Source organism: Anomaloglossus baeobatrachus, chromosome 2, assembly GCF_048569485.1.
Source record: "Anomaloglossus baeobatrachus isolate aAnoBae1 chromosome 2, aAnoBae1.hap1, whole genome shotgun sequence".
NCBI classification, from domain to species: Eukaryota; Metazoa; Chordata; class Amphibia; order Anura; family Aromobatidae; genus Anomaloglossus; species Anomaloglossus baeobatrachus.
In genome coordinates, this window is record NC_134354.1 from 186673872 (window position 1) to 186688576 (window position 14705).

Sequence of the window (14705 nt, forward strand, 5' to 3'; positions counted from 1 at the left end):
CTACAGGATGGGGGACAAAGTTACAAGATGCGGACCAGGATGGGGATATTACTACAAGAAGGGGACCAGGATGGGGGACATTACTACATGAAAGGGACAAAAATGGGGAGTATTGCTACAAGATGGGGGCCTTTGGAAATACATTTTAGAAAATTGGTGATGTATTCAATACTTACTGTATTTCACCTGCTGTATACATTCATATCTATAATCTCTTTGCAAATGGTATCAATAAAAAAAAATTGGACACATCTACTCATAGAAGGTTTATTTTATTTTTACCGTTTTTTTTACATATTTTAGAATAATTGTAAAGACATTGTAACTTAAGAGGCAGTATATATGCATCATACAGTAAAGTAACCAAACAATCTTATATTTTACACACTTCAAACTAATGTCATTTTGTAGTGGTAACACCTTGCCACAGTATTAGCATTCTCATTCCAACTTTACCAAATTTACTGTATTTATAGCATATTAGATGCATTGCTTCTCTTAAATTATGCAGAAACAGATTAATGCATTTAATAGCGTTGTTCAAAGCAGCAGGAGAATCTGAACTAACTGCATTAGTCAATTATACTGGCAGGATAATATGTGAACACAATATTTATGTAGATATTATATGTGTATCAATATCATTGTTACTTATTTGTTCACTGAACAGTCAGATCTTATACGCAAATTTCTGTTCGGTAGGCACATATTGAACCGATGAAATATATGTGTGCAGTGTGTGCTATGTCAGGACATGCTAGCCACAACCTCCAATTCTGTGCAAATATGCAGGCAGAATTCTTACCTTTTTTACACATATATACTCGATACTGAATGAGTCAAGGTATTTTGAACATTTTTTTTATATATATATATATATATATATATATATATATATATATATTTATCATTTGCAGATCATTACCATCTATGACTCCTGTGATATCCTTAATTCCATAATTGTTTCTTCTTGGTCCCGCAATTTTAATGATTTGGGGTATGTCAAGAACACTTGTTGATTGTTCAAACTCCACCTCTCTATTCCTAAAGGCACAAGGTGAACCCCAAAAAGGAGCAGGCCCTGGAGGTGCATATGTGAGACATTTATGGGATATCACGTGAATATGGAAACAACCTGTTAAGAAATTCGTCCCATTTGTCCTAGAGGTTACGGAACAGATCTAAACCACCTTGAATATTACATAATAAGAAATAAATAAATAATCCACACAAGACTGGAAGAGAAATTAAGTCCTTGTTCACATTTATTAATATAAGAAGGACATAGCTGAACTAAAGTGGGTGCAGAGAAGCGCATTCAAGGTTTTTAAAGGAATGGGTGGACTGCAATGGCAACACAGATTACTTGGGGCTGTTCAGTTTGGAAAAATAAAGGCTTAGAGGTGATTTTACTACAATGTATAAATATATGAGGGGACGGAATAGAGGTCTTTCTAATGATCTTTTTTTCCCCTAGGCCTGCAATGGAGACAAGGGGCATCCACTGTGTCTAGACAAAAGACGGTTTATTCATAATCTCAGACACAGATTCTTTACTGTAAGAGCAGTGAGACTATAGTACTCTGCCAAATAATGTTGTAATGGTCAATTCACTACTAAAATTCAAGAGAGACTTGGATGCCTTTCTTGAAAAATATAATATCGGTTATGTACACTAGATTCTGTGATTGGGCGTTGATCCAGGGAACTAGTCTGATTGCCGTATGTGGAGTCGTAAAGGAATTTTTCCCCTAACATTACATTTGCTGACTGTTACCTTGGGATTTTGCCTTCCTCTGGATCAACATGTTAGGCTACAGGGTGAACTCAATGGACCCAAGTCTACCTTCAACCTTAAAGAGAACCTGTCACCTGTAAAAACATTACTGCAGATATTTAATCTGCAGGTTAATATAGTTTATATATTGGAATGCACTGATTGCAATCTTAAATACGTAGGATGTAGTATACGCCCGCTTAAGAAGCGATTTTCAGAGCATGTCACTGACATTGTCTCATTAACTCCATGCACCAATCTATCTTCTATATCACAACATTTTATTAATGCTCATGATAGATCCACTTCTACCTTTAAAATTCCAGGTATTGAAAGGGTGTTTTTTTGCAGCTGTGGTCATAACCATAGGTGAAATCTGTTAAATCGCGAAGCGTTTTGGATATTTAACTTAGGCACATGTTCTCCTTATGGATTTAATTCACGACAAGAGATCATGTATCATTATTAACCATCCTCATATTGAGACCTTTTCTTTCTCCTTCCCCCTTTTTTTTTTTTTTTTTTAATTTTTGCTGCAAAATCGGTTGCATTCATATTTGAATCACAGATATAACAGGATGTCTCATGTTATGGGACTCCAGTTAACTCATGGAAACAGAAATAAGGGGGTCTTTACTATATCTAATATACCGTATATGTATATATCATGTGACTATAATGGTGTCCCATCGGAATGTTTATTTTGTTGTCGGTATATAATATACAAAATTGATTCACAATTTATTATTACTATTTAATGATCAATGCAGTATACTTTGTATTTGTACACATTTTGTAAAGCCTTTACAGGGTATTATACTGCCACAGCTTGGTACTAATTTCCCCTTCATCTGGGATTATTTGATTATACCACCTGTGTCATTTATCCCCTAAAGGTTAAAAGTGAGCCTTTATGAAATATAAGCCATATGCTCTGACAAAGGACATCTTGTCTGAAACGCGTTGCATTTCTAATTGCTCTTAATATTTTGGATCAAGTCCTGTACTTTGGATTTTAATTTTTGGAATAAAAGAAATTGATTTTATGCATTTGGAAGCTGGAGGTCTTTTCTATGTCAAGTCCCTGCACCAACAACGCTGTTATCCTCGCTTCTAAAACAGGGAGGTGTTCCTATACAGGTGAGCTGGTTAAAACCCTTTATTCACTAATAGAGTTGGAATCCTGCCCAGCACCTGCACATTTAGCTCCACTTCCGGGGGGAATTACATTTTATCCTCCTGGCAGCATTCTAGTTTCACTCACGGCTCTATTCATGGAGAGCTGCAGCTGTAACCACACCCACCACACTGACTGACAGCTGGTTCTCATAATGAGTGTCTGTCAGTCAGTGCGGAGGGTGCTGCTGCTCTCCATACACTCTCCATGGACCTGTGTCTGCGTCACCTCCGTGACTGACAGGAGGATTAATGTTAGTTTCTTCCCGGCAGCATTCTAGTTTCAGTCACTGCTCTATTCATGGAGAGCTGCAGCTGTAACCACACCCACCGCACTGACTGACAGCTGTTTCTCTTGATGAGCATCTGTCAGTCAGTGCGGAGGGTGCTGCTGCTCTCAATACATTCTCCATGGACCGGTGTCTGCGTCACCTCCGTGATTGACAGGAAGATTAATGTTAGTTTCTTCCCAGCAGCAGGGTTCAATGTGCAGGCACTGGCCAGCTTCAGACTGCTATTAACCTGCAGGTTAATCCCATGTTTGCAGGTTAACAGCGTTTTTACAGGTGACAGGTTCTCTTTAAAACCATAATAATTTACATTTTGTCATTTGTATGTTTAACATTCTGTGCTGTTTTTTGTTTTTTTTCCTACATTTTTAGGGCAAAGGGACAGACCTGTTACATCCTTTTTTCCTATTGTTATTAGGATCTAAATAGATTCTCTATACAATAGATCTCTTTACTATAGCGGTCAGGGATAGCTATTATCTCCAGGACTCTTACAAAATGTATCTTGACACAATACCTTTATATTAACTCCTTTAGTATCACTGTGAAGTAACATATTCTTGTACCATCTATATTCCGCACTCAGCCCTTGTGCTTACACATCTCAGCTTTACATTTCAATGTCTTGTCATTTTTAGGGATGATAGAATTTATACACCATGTAACATTGTCATCCCATCAGACTTACATATTTACAATCTGGATATCTGTATGCAAATCTGTCATCACATCTTCTCCAAGGTCTCAAGATCGCCATTAGTTCAGTAATAAATTTACGTGCCTCGAGGTCATTAATGATGTTTTTTGAGCAGTCTTTAAGCAGCTTGTCAATTTTCTCCTGGGTGGAACTAGGAAATTTGTCATCTATTAAATAAGGCAAAAGATTTTCACATACTAGTAAAACGTTCTGTTTCTCAGTAATATTGGCACAAGATGAAAGTGTTGGTGGGCAATCGGAGGAAAGGCAGCTGAAGACATCAGTTTCTTCATTGTTCTTTTCATACATTGATTTTTCTGCAATTAAAAAGAAGGTTGAGACCTTGAATATAAAAATATTAATAACAATCAAAAAGAGAAATAAAAATGAAAAGCATAATTTTAACCCCTTTACCACCTGATGATTTTCTGTTGTTCATTTTCATTTTTTCCTTCCCTTCTTCCAAGAGCAATAACTTTATTTTTGAGCCAACATAGAAGTATGATGCCTTAATTTTAGTGGGGAGAGTTGTACTTTTGAATGAAACCATACATTTTACCATATATTGTACTTGAAAACAGGAAAAAAATCCAAGTGTGCAGTGAAATTGAAAGCAAATTGCAATTCCACAATGGTTTTTGTTTTTTTTTATTTATAATGTTCACTATATGGTAAAACGCATCTGTTAATATGATTCCCCAGGTCAGCATGAGTTTATAGATACCAAACATGGATAGTTTTTCTTTTACGTAATTGGTGAAACAAAATTCAGAATTTAGAAAAAAATAAATAAATTAGGTTTTGGCACCATTTTCGGAGATCCATAACATTTTCATTTTTAGTACCTAGGGTTGTGTGATGGGTCATTTTTTGCTCTCTAAACCGATATTTTTAATCATACCATTTTTGAGTAGATCCGATGTTTTGGTAGCCTATTATTGCATTTTATTGTAATGTTGCGGTGGCCCAAAAAACAAAGCAGTAATACCAGATATGGGTATATTTTTTATTATTGTTTTTTAAAAATTGTTATATTTTGTAAAACTTTTTTTTAACTTTTTACTGGTTTTACTAATGCCCTTAGGGGTCTTGAAGCTGCGATAATCCAATTGGTTGTGCTGTACAGAATGGTGCATCAGCATCAGCACTGTACTGTCCAGCAGAAATCATCATCGCAGCCGGCGTTCACAGGATGTTCGTCATAACCTCATTTAAATTATTTAAAAAACTGAGTGGGATCCCCTCTATTTTTGATAACCAGCCAAGGTAAAGTAGAGAGCTGAAGGTTGCAGCCTGCAGCTGTCTGCTTTACCTGCGCTAGTTAACAAAAATAGGAGGGAGCCAAGTCATTGTTTTTAATTTATTCCCTCCAAAAAATGTAGCTCCATCTCACCAAGACAGATTTTGATTGACATTAAAATGAGTAAAATCTTCAGTACGCAAACACATTTTAAACTAGTCATCTAGTGGACAGTCATCCAAAAATAAGAGACCTCTTCATTCGTTATTTGGTAACTTTTAGACTGAAACTATTATTGCTACTAGCATCTTGGGAATTCTTTTGTTTGCCACAGGTTAGTTTGGTAATCTAGAATCTTGGAAGGCTAGACATGATAATCTGCAGTATCATAATTAATTATATCAAAAGTTTTTTCTCAATGTCTTTTTATCACTTGGATTGTCCCCAAGATGCCAGATGTAAAAAAATGTGACTTTACCCCCAGCAGACAATACTACCATACAATGGCTCAGATGCTTTCCATATTATCTGCCAAATTGATATACCTCTGAGTGCCAATTTCAGATGTCTCTTTGCCCCAGTTGTCCTTCAGAAGCCAGCAAACTTTATGTAATATGCAGCTGAGGTTTCCAAATACAGCTGTGTACTGTTTGCCTTTAAAGTTTAAAGAAGCCTTGATTCCTTAAAGGGAGTCTTTCAGCAGGTTTTTGTTGCCTGATCTGAGGTCAGCATGATTTAGGCAAAGAGATCCTGAATCCAATGATGTATCACTTATCACTGGTTTCAGCTGTTCTGACACTATGATTATTTTTATATTTAGCCATGTAGCAGAGCTGAGAGAGCTGCCCCTGCCCACACCAGGCTCTCAATAGAGATTGTACATTGACAGTGAGGTGCTAATCAGAGGAGGGGGCATGCAGGACTGTCTTGTATGTGACATTGTAGTCTGAGTAATGATAAGTCCTGCTGCTTAGACAAACATAGCAAATAAACAACAGCTCAAAGCTTGACAAGACAGGCAGCCCTGAATTATCGGTGTTAACCTTTGCAGCATGCTGGCTTCAGCAAAAACAAATAGTAAATGATCACTTGACATATGTCCTTACCTTGTAGTTTGTCAATAATGCCCATCTTGGTTGTGTCTCGTATAAATAAGCGACCGTCGTTAAATATTCCAAAGGTTGTTCCATCAATCGATGTGAAATAAAAGAAATACTGTAAGTCATTGGCACTTAACTGATGAATGATTTCCAGAAGCTGATATGCTAGATCTGCTGCCATGTCCGGACCAGAGATATTGAAGGAATTCAATGTTTGAGTACTTGTGCTCACAAACAAACGCCCACAGGAACCTAAATATTTTGAAAAAGGCCATCCCTCTGCTCTCGGAAAAATCTAGAAGAACAGAGAATGCATACATCAAACACATGACATAAAGTATATTGCATACACAAATGGGCAGCACAGTAGCTCATAGGTTAGCACAATTGCTGACATTGGCATTTAAGCACCATGATCCAGCCCAGATGTTAATTGGGTGGTCATCAGCTTCCCTGCAACGTGATCGCAGGGAGCTGAAGAGTTAATATGACAGCCACAAGCCGGCAAAACACCCTCTTGCCTGATATGTCATCGCTACTCTGACATCCAGCCTATTGCTGGGCAAGACAATGATTGTTGCGATATTCAGCAATACCATAGTATTGTTGTATAAAGTACAACCAATCAGAGAATTGCAGTTTCAAGTCTCCTAAGGGGAATAACAAATAAAGTAAAAAGTAACGAAAAAGTTTTCAAAAATGGAAAAACAAATTAAAAAGATAAAAATTCTAATCACCATTCTTACCAATTATCAATAATAAAAAAACACATATTTCACATCATCATGTCTAGAAAAATCCAGTCTATCTAAATATTAAACTAAATAACCCTATCTGTAGAAACTCTTAAAAGAAAGAATCTAAATGTAATATAAAGCAATCAAATTGCCGTATCCACCTAAAAATCAATGAACACTTCAGGTCATCATGGAAAGAAGAAGCCCTCACACATCTCCATCAAATGAATTTTTTTTTACAGGTTTTGGAAAAGGGTGAGACAATGTTAATTTTTTTTTAAGAATTTCAGTTTTTTTCCATCATTTAAATAAATTAAAAAAAAAATGTATATTTGGTATCCTTGTTTTCATACTGACTGGGATACTCAAATTTCCAGGTCATTTTTATTGCAAATTGGAACGCCGAAAAGAAAAAAATCCCAAAAACAGTTGTAGAGTTACATTTTGTTAGTAATTTTGCTTTACATGGAATTTTCCTATTTTGCAGTAAACAATATGATTAAATCGATGGTGTCATTTAAAAGTACTAATCCTACAAAAAAAAGTCCTGCTTTGTCAGCAGAAAAATAAAGAAAATGACTGCTCTTGGATGAAAAGGAGGGAAAAACTAAGCACAAAAAAAATCAAAAAATTGTTTAGCCCTTAAGACTTTTACAAGGTATATAATGGGAATGATCATGTAAAAGAAGTACTTGCCAATCACGTGGGACAATAAAGCAAGAAATAAGAATAAACCAATAAATATCTATTACATATTACTGTGCAAAGCTTTTAGGCAGGTGTGGAAAAACGCTGCAAAGTAAGAATACCCTCAGAAATAAATGTTACTTATTTTTGTTAATTAACAAATTGCAAAGTGAATGAACAAAGGAAAAATCAAAATGAAATCAATATTTGTTGTGACCACCCTCTGCCTTCAAAACAGCTTAAATTCTGCTAGTTACACTTGTATACTGGTTTTGAAGGAAATCGGCAGCGAGGTTGTTTCAAACATCTTGGAGAACTTACCACATACATGGATGTGTAAGCAATTAGGAGAAAAAAATAAATAGCAACATTTTTTGTTTATGGAAATGCTCAACAAGAGAGAAAAAAATGGAGTATAACATAAATATTCTAACAAAGAAATAACCAATTATAAAAAAATAAGAAAAATACAAACAAATATATATGTGATCACGGGGTTCCAATCATGACCATGGCAACCCGAGCACAAATGATCAGCAAAACAAAACAATCACTGATCTCGGGGAGACCAGCCAAAGAAAACACTGCCGGCAGCCAGCAAAGGCGCTCAACACAGTGAAATCCTAGGTGCATTGCCCCCTGGGAAGTATGCAAATTAAAAAAGGTCAGTGGAGCCTCTGTTAGGAGTCTTGACACAGAAAATAACCAGATATCCCTCCGGGAAGAACCTAGCCAAGGAGTAGCTCTTTTTAAGGAGACCACCATATCCACCATATTAAGTGGCCCTGTAGTCAATTTCCAACTCTTTGACGAGTTTAAAGATATGACAAGGGAACTTCCAAGGCCAGGTATCCATCCACAGACAGCTGTTTCGGGGTACTGCCCCTCATCAGTGTGGAGAAGGATTCTGGCTAGGTGGGAGCAATGCCTAGTAGACCAGCAAAACAAAACAATCTCTGATCTCGGGGAGACCAGCCAAAGAAAACACTGCCGGCAGCCAGCATGGAGCATGGCACCCACAAACTAATAACACCAAAATTTGCCCTATAACATGTTGCCCCTTGCTTTCTGAGCTTTCCCTGTGCCGTAAAATTATTTCCTGATTATATGTAGGATATTGGCGCACTCAGAAGAAATTGCTCAAACTGTAAGTTTCAGTTTTTCCTTTTAGACATTCTAAAAATTAAAAATTTGGGGCTAAAAACATTTTTGGGGTAAAAACATTATTATTTTTCAACCCCTAATTGTATAGAATTCTGTGTGACCAATGTAGTGTCAACATGATCAAAGCGTCACTAGATGAATTTATTAAGGGGAGTAGTTTGTAAAGTGGGGTCACTTATGGGGGTTCTGCTTTTCTCACCTCAGGGATTCTGCCCTTTTGAAATTCCACCCTAAAGCATTCCAGCAAAATCCACATTCCAATATGACGTCCCTTCCCTTCTGAACTTTGCACTGTGCCTCAGAAATAGTTTTTGACCACATATGAGGTATTGGTAAATTTAGGAGAAATTGTGTAACAAATTGGAGCATTCATTTTCTCCTATTACCTTTTTGAAAATGAAAAACATGGGGTCAAAGCAACATTCTATTGGAAAAAATAGGAAATTTTCATGTACTCATCCCAAAGTTATACAATTCTGTGCATCGTCTGAGGTAGAAAAATGCTCACTACACTGCTATATAAATTCCTTGAGAGGAATAGATTCCAAAATGGGGTTACTTGTGGGGAGGTTTTTGTTTAAGGGCATAAAAAAAATAAAAGTTTGACATTGCAAAATTTTTGCCAAAATTCGGATATTTTCACAAATAAACGTAAAATTTTTCAATTTAAATTTACTACTAGCATGAAGTACAATGACTCACGACAAAACAATCTCAGAGTCACTGGGAATTATAGAAGCATTCAAGACTTATTACCACATAAAATTACACTGGTTCAGAATTGTAAAATTTGGCTTTGTCAGGAAGGTGGAAATAGGCTTTGCCAGTAAGTTGTTAGCAGCATGGAGCATGGAATACAAAGTGCTAGGTGAAGTTGGTGGAGACACCAGAGATTGCCATTTACAAGAAATCCAATAAAATCCAATCAAGAGAAAGTATAAATTTGAAGTTGCTGATATTTTTCTGCAAGCCAGTTCTTAGGTTTTCATGCATAGTTAAGTTGCTTTGTCTTGTTTCCATATTAAAGGTATTTTTTTATACAATTATTCCGTGAAGACCACTTCGAGCCAGACTTCTCCCAACAGTAGATGAGGGTAGCTGGGTCACACTGCTTGCTGTCAGTTCTGAGGTGATAGCACTGCTGGACATATTCCTATTTTGAAAGGAAGTAAGCATGATGTATCTTTTGTCTACCTTGAGTGACCACTTTGTCTTTAGTCCTAAATGTTGCCTATTTCTTGTTGCTTCTTCAAAATAGCTTGTACAGCATAGTTTGAAACTCCAATCTGCTTTGAAATTTTTGCTTTTTAAAGACCTTGCTGATGTAGGATGACTACCTTGTGACTTGTAACTGTGCTCAGTCTTGCCATAGTGTATGACTTGTGACATGAAACTGTTTTCCACAACCTCACCCTTGTAGCAGAGTTTGGTTATTCCTTACCCAGTTTTAACTCTCCTTCACAGCTGTTTTCGTTAATGTCTATGTTTCAACCTACATTTAAAAATAATGATCATTATTACCTGTTTTGCATAGTTTATTATTGATAAATCTGACTATAAACTATTATATTTCATTAGCTTTCCCATGAGACCTTGTAACGCTATATGATTGAGAGTGGTTGTAGTGCCAGGAATGCGGTAGAGGCGTCTATTTACCAAAATCATGTTTAATTTTCAAAACTATTTGAAATAAAAATGTTGAATTTAGAAGTTGGATCTGCTGGTTTTAATTTCACTACTTATAGTATATACAGTATAGACCAAAAGTTTGGACACACCTTCTCATTCAATGAGTTTTCTTTATTTTCATGACTCTGAAAATTGTAGATTCACATTGAAGGCATCAAAACTATGAATTAAAACATGTGGAATGAAATACTTAAAAAAGTGTGAAACAACTGAAAATATGTCTTATATTCTAGGTTCTTCAAAGTAGCCACCTTTTGCTTTCATTACTACTTTGCACACTCTTGGCATTCTCTTGATGAGCTTCAAGAGGTAGTCACTGGAAATGGTTTTCCAACAGTCTTGAAGGAGTTCCCATAGATGCTTAGCACTTGTTGGCACTTTTGCCTTCACTCTGCGGTCCAGCTCACCCCAAACCATCTCGATTGGGTTCAGGTCTGGTGACTGTGGAGACCAGATCATCTGGCATAGCACCCCATCACTCTCCTTCTTAGTCAAATAGCCCTTATACAGCCTGGAGATGTGTTTGGGGTCATTGTCCTGTTGAAAAATAAATGATGGTCCAACTAAATGCAAACCGGATGGAATAGCACGCCGCTGCAAGATGCTGTGGTAGGCTTGCTGCTTCTGTATGCCTTCAATTTTGAATAAATCCCCAACAGTGTCCCAAGCAAAGCACCCCCACATCATCACACCTCTTCCTCCATGCTTCACGGTAGGAACCAGCCATGTAGAGTCCATCCGTTCACCTTTTCTACAAAGACACGGTGGTTGGATCCAAATATCTCAAATTTGGACTCACCAGACCAAACCACAGATTTCCACTGGTCTAATGTCCATTCCTTGTGTTCTTTAGCCCAAACAAGTCTCTTCTGCTTGTTCCCTGTCCTTAGCAGTGGTTTCCTAGCAGCTATTTTACCATGAAGGCCTGCTGCACAAAGTCTCCTCTTAACAGTTGTTCTAGAGATGAGAAGGTGTCTCCAAACTTTTGGTCTGTACTGTAGGTCTACAGTAGTAAAAGAAAAAGTTAATATTAGAGATGAGTCGATTGATTGCATTTGAGTTGAATTTTCTGAAATTTGTGGTTTCACTAAAAGTAAAAAATTATGAGATTCGATTCTTGGTGTGCAAAAAAAAACAACTTCCAGGAAAGCATCAGAGAGTGTCTAATGCCATATTGCGTTGCAGTGCGGGTATCCTCATAATGCCCAAAATGATTAGGATTTTCCAACACTCATTAGATTATGCTGCAAATAGAAGTCCAGTGAGTCAACAAGTAAGTCAGCTTAAAGAGAACTAACCAGCAGGATTTTCATATATAAAGTAAAGCCAGTGCTATACAGGCCCTAGGATGCTGAATCCAGGCATACCTTCAATTCTGAGATTGGAAGTTTTTTTTACAGTAATATGTGTAAAGCTGGTGTCACACATAACGACGACGACAACGACGTCGCTGCTACGTCACCATTTTCTGTGACGTTGCAGCGACGTCCCGTCGCTGTCGCTGTGTGTGACATCCAGCAACGACCTGGCCCCTGCTGTGAGGTCGCCGGTCGTTGCTGAATGTCCAGCTTCATTTTTTGGTCGTCACTCTCCCGCTGTGACACACACATCGCTGTGTGTGACAGCGAGAGAGCGACGAAATGAAGCGATCAGGAGCCGGCACTGGCAGCTGCGGTAAGCTGTAACCAGCGTAAACATCGGGTAACCAAGGGAAGACCTTTCCCTGGTTACCCGATGTTTACGCTGGTTACCAGCCTCCGCTCTTGCTGCCAGTGCCGGCTCCTGCACTGTGACATGTGGCTGCAGTATGCATCGGGTAATTAACCCGATGTATACTGTAGCAAGGAGAGCAAGGAGCCAGCGCTAAGCAGTGTGCGCGGCTCCCTGCTCTCTGCACTGACATGTAGCTGCAGCACACATCGGGTTAATTAACCCGATGTGTGCTGCAGGAGAGCAAGGAGCCAGCGCTAAGCGCGGCTCCCTGCTCTCTGCACATGTAGCACAGCGACGTTATGATCGCTGCTTCTGCTGTGTTTGACAGCTAAGCAGCGATCATAACAGCGACTTACAAGGTCGCTGTTACGTCACCGAAAATGGTGACGTAACAGCGACGTCGTTGTCGCTGTCGTTTAGTGTGAACCCAGCTTAAGTAAAGTTCCAGCAATGCACTGCTATTTGATTGACAGGTGGTTGGAATATGGGGGTTGTGTCTTGCTATCTATTCCAGCCCCTATCTGCCTTCCTGGCTTTCCTCCCCCTGTCATTGAACATAGTCTTTAATTTCGGCACTTATTCATTAACATTTATCAGTATTGCAGCAAACTCTTCACTAAGATGGCATCGGAGTCGATGCCTGCATGTAGTGCTATCTCCGTCGCCGTCTTTGTGAAGACTCGGTCTTCCTTCATTGGACTGATGGAGGCACAATGCGAGGGCCGTTGTTGTTAATATGGGAACAGAAGTGGAGACCACCCGCCCCCAAGATCAGCTCCAGAGGAGATGGCTGAGTTGCTTTTAGGGGCGGTCTCCACTTCTGCTGCAACACTGATAAATGCTAATGAGGACGTGCTGGAATTAAATCTATGATAGCAACAGGGGGAGGATGGTCAAGCAGGCAGACAGGGGTGGGAATAGATAGCAAGATCCGACCCCCATATTCCCAACCCTTATTGCACCTGTCAAACAAATAGCAGTGCATTGCTGGAACTTTACTTGTACATATTACTGTAATAAAATATCTAATCTTAGAACAAAATGTATGCTTACATTCAGCATCCTAGCACCAGTACAGCACTGGCTTTACTTTATATATGAAAAATCTGCTAGATGGTTCTCTTTAAAGATGATTTGAATAATGCTTCAGCAAAGGTCCTCCTATGGCATGAAGGATTCAAAATGGTTTGTGTGCATTATCAATTGGCAACCATTACTGCCTGGGAGGAATGCAGACAGATGGCAGCAGCTGGCATCCTGTGTGCCACCATGCTTATTCCAGGCTGTTCAATCATTACATAAGCACTACCTTATAAACTGTCTGAAATCACAAAAATAAATGTACATATAAAAATGATGTTAACACAAACAAGGGAAAAAATCAGGATGAAATCTAAAAGTCACCATGGTGTGTAATCAATAGCAGATAGAATGCTGTATTTTAGGAGAATAAATATGAATAATGGGTTACATTTCTCCCAACTTTTGTATTCCTATTTGAGATCTACTTTTAATAACAGAGACAATTGCGGAAAAGGGTTTCTATACCGCGCCAATGATCACAAGTCTGGATGTCAGATTGATGTGGCTTTATTGTAGCATAGGTCTACGCGTTTCAGGAGCTCTGCTCCCTTCCTCAGGACCATAGGAACAACATCAAATTTGGGGATTTGATGTTGTTCCTATGGTCCTGAGGAAGGGAGCAGAGCTCCTGAAACGCGTAGACCTATGCTACAATAAAGCCACATCAATCCGACATCCAGACTTGTGATCATTGGTGCGGTATAGAAACCTTTTTCCGCAATTGTCTCTGTTATCAGCTACCCTGGGTTGCCGCTGCCTGGATCCATCTCTAAATGCGAATACAGTAGTTGTAACTATCACAACTACAGTTGGTGAGTATTATTGCTCCCTTTTCTGTTGCCCTGTGCCTATAAGGGTAAGACCCTATTGCGCTTTATTTCCACAGCTCCTCTTCTTAGATCCACTTTTAAGACATGTTTCAAACTCCCAAAAAACACCCAAGGAACACCCTTTTATGCCATGCAGATTTTTCCATGCCGTGACAACCTTAAAAAAAGGGCAGACATTGAAGAGTGTTTTGATCAAATATCAATCTTTAACAAACTAAAGGTGTAATCTCAGAATAGAAAAAAACTAAACAAATAACGGAAATGTAGTTATAAATAAATTCCTAAATACTTTTGATCGGCAAAATCATATGAATTCTGTTTGGGAAGGTAATCACTGCAAAATTAAAATCTTGTTATAGAATGTTAGGGCTCTTCTCCACTTGCGTTTTATAAATCACAGCGATACTCGGCTCAAAATGTGAGTCGAGTGTCCTGTGTATGTCCTGCGTGTGGTCTGCGAACGGTGTGTGTTTTTTTCCTCACATAGCATCCGTATGACATGCGAGCGTCATGCGAGTGCTA

The 14705-nt window shown here is 38.4% G+C and overlaps 1 protein-coding gene across 1 annotated transcript in view; it reads right to left on the minus strand.

Moving 5' to 3' along the window:
- Positions 1-256: 256 nt before the first annotated feature.
- Positions 257-14705, minus strand: part of DIPK2B (divergent protein kinase domain 2B) — a 129981-nt gene continuing 115532 nt past the window's right edge. The window contains exons 4-5 of the mRNA XM_075335544.1: positions 6287-6575; positions 257-4257 (exon numbers count right to left, since the gene is read on the minus strand). Coding sequence (XP_075191659.1) covers positions 3914-4257; positions 6287-6575 — 633 coding nt within the window. The 3' untranslated portion in view covers positions 257-3913. The remainder of the gene's footprint in view (positions 4258-6286; positions 6576-14705) is intronic.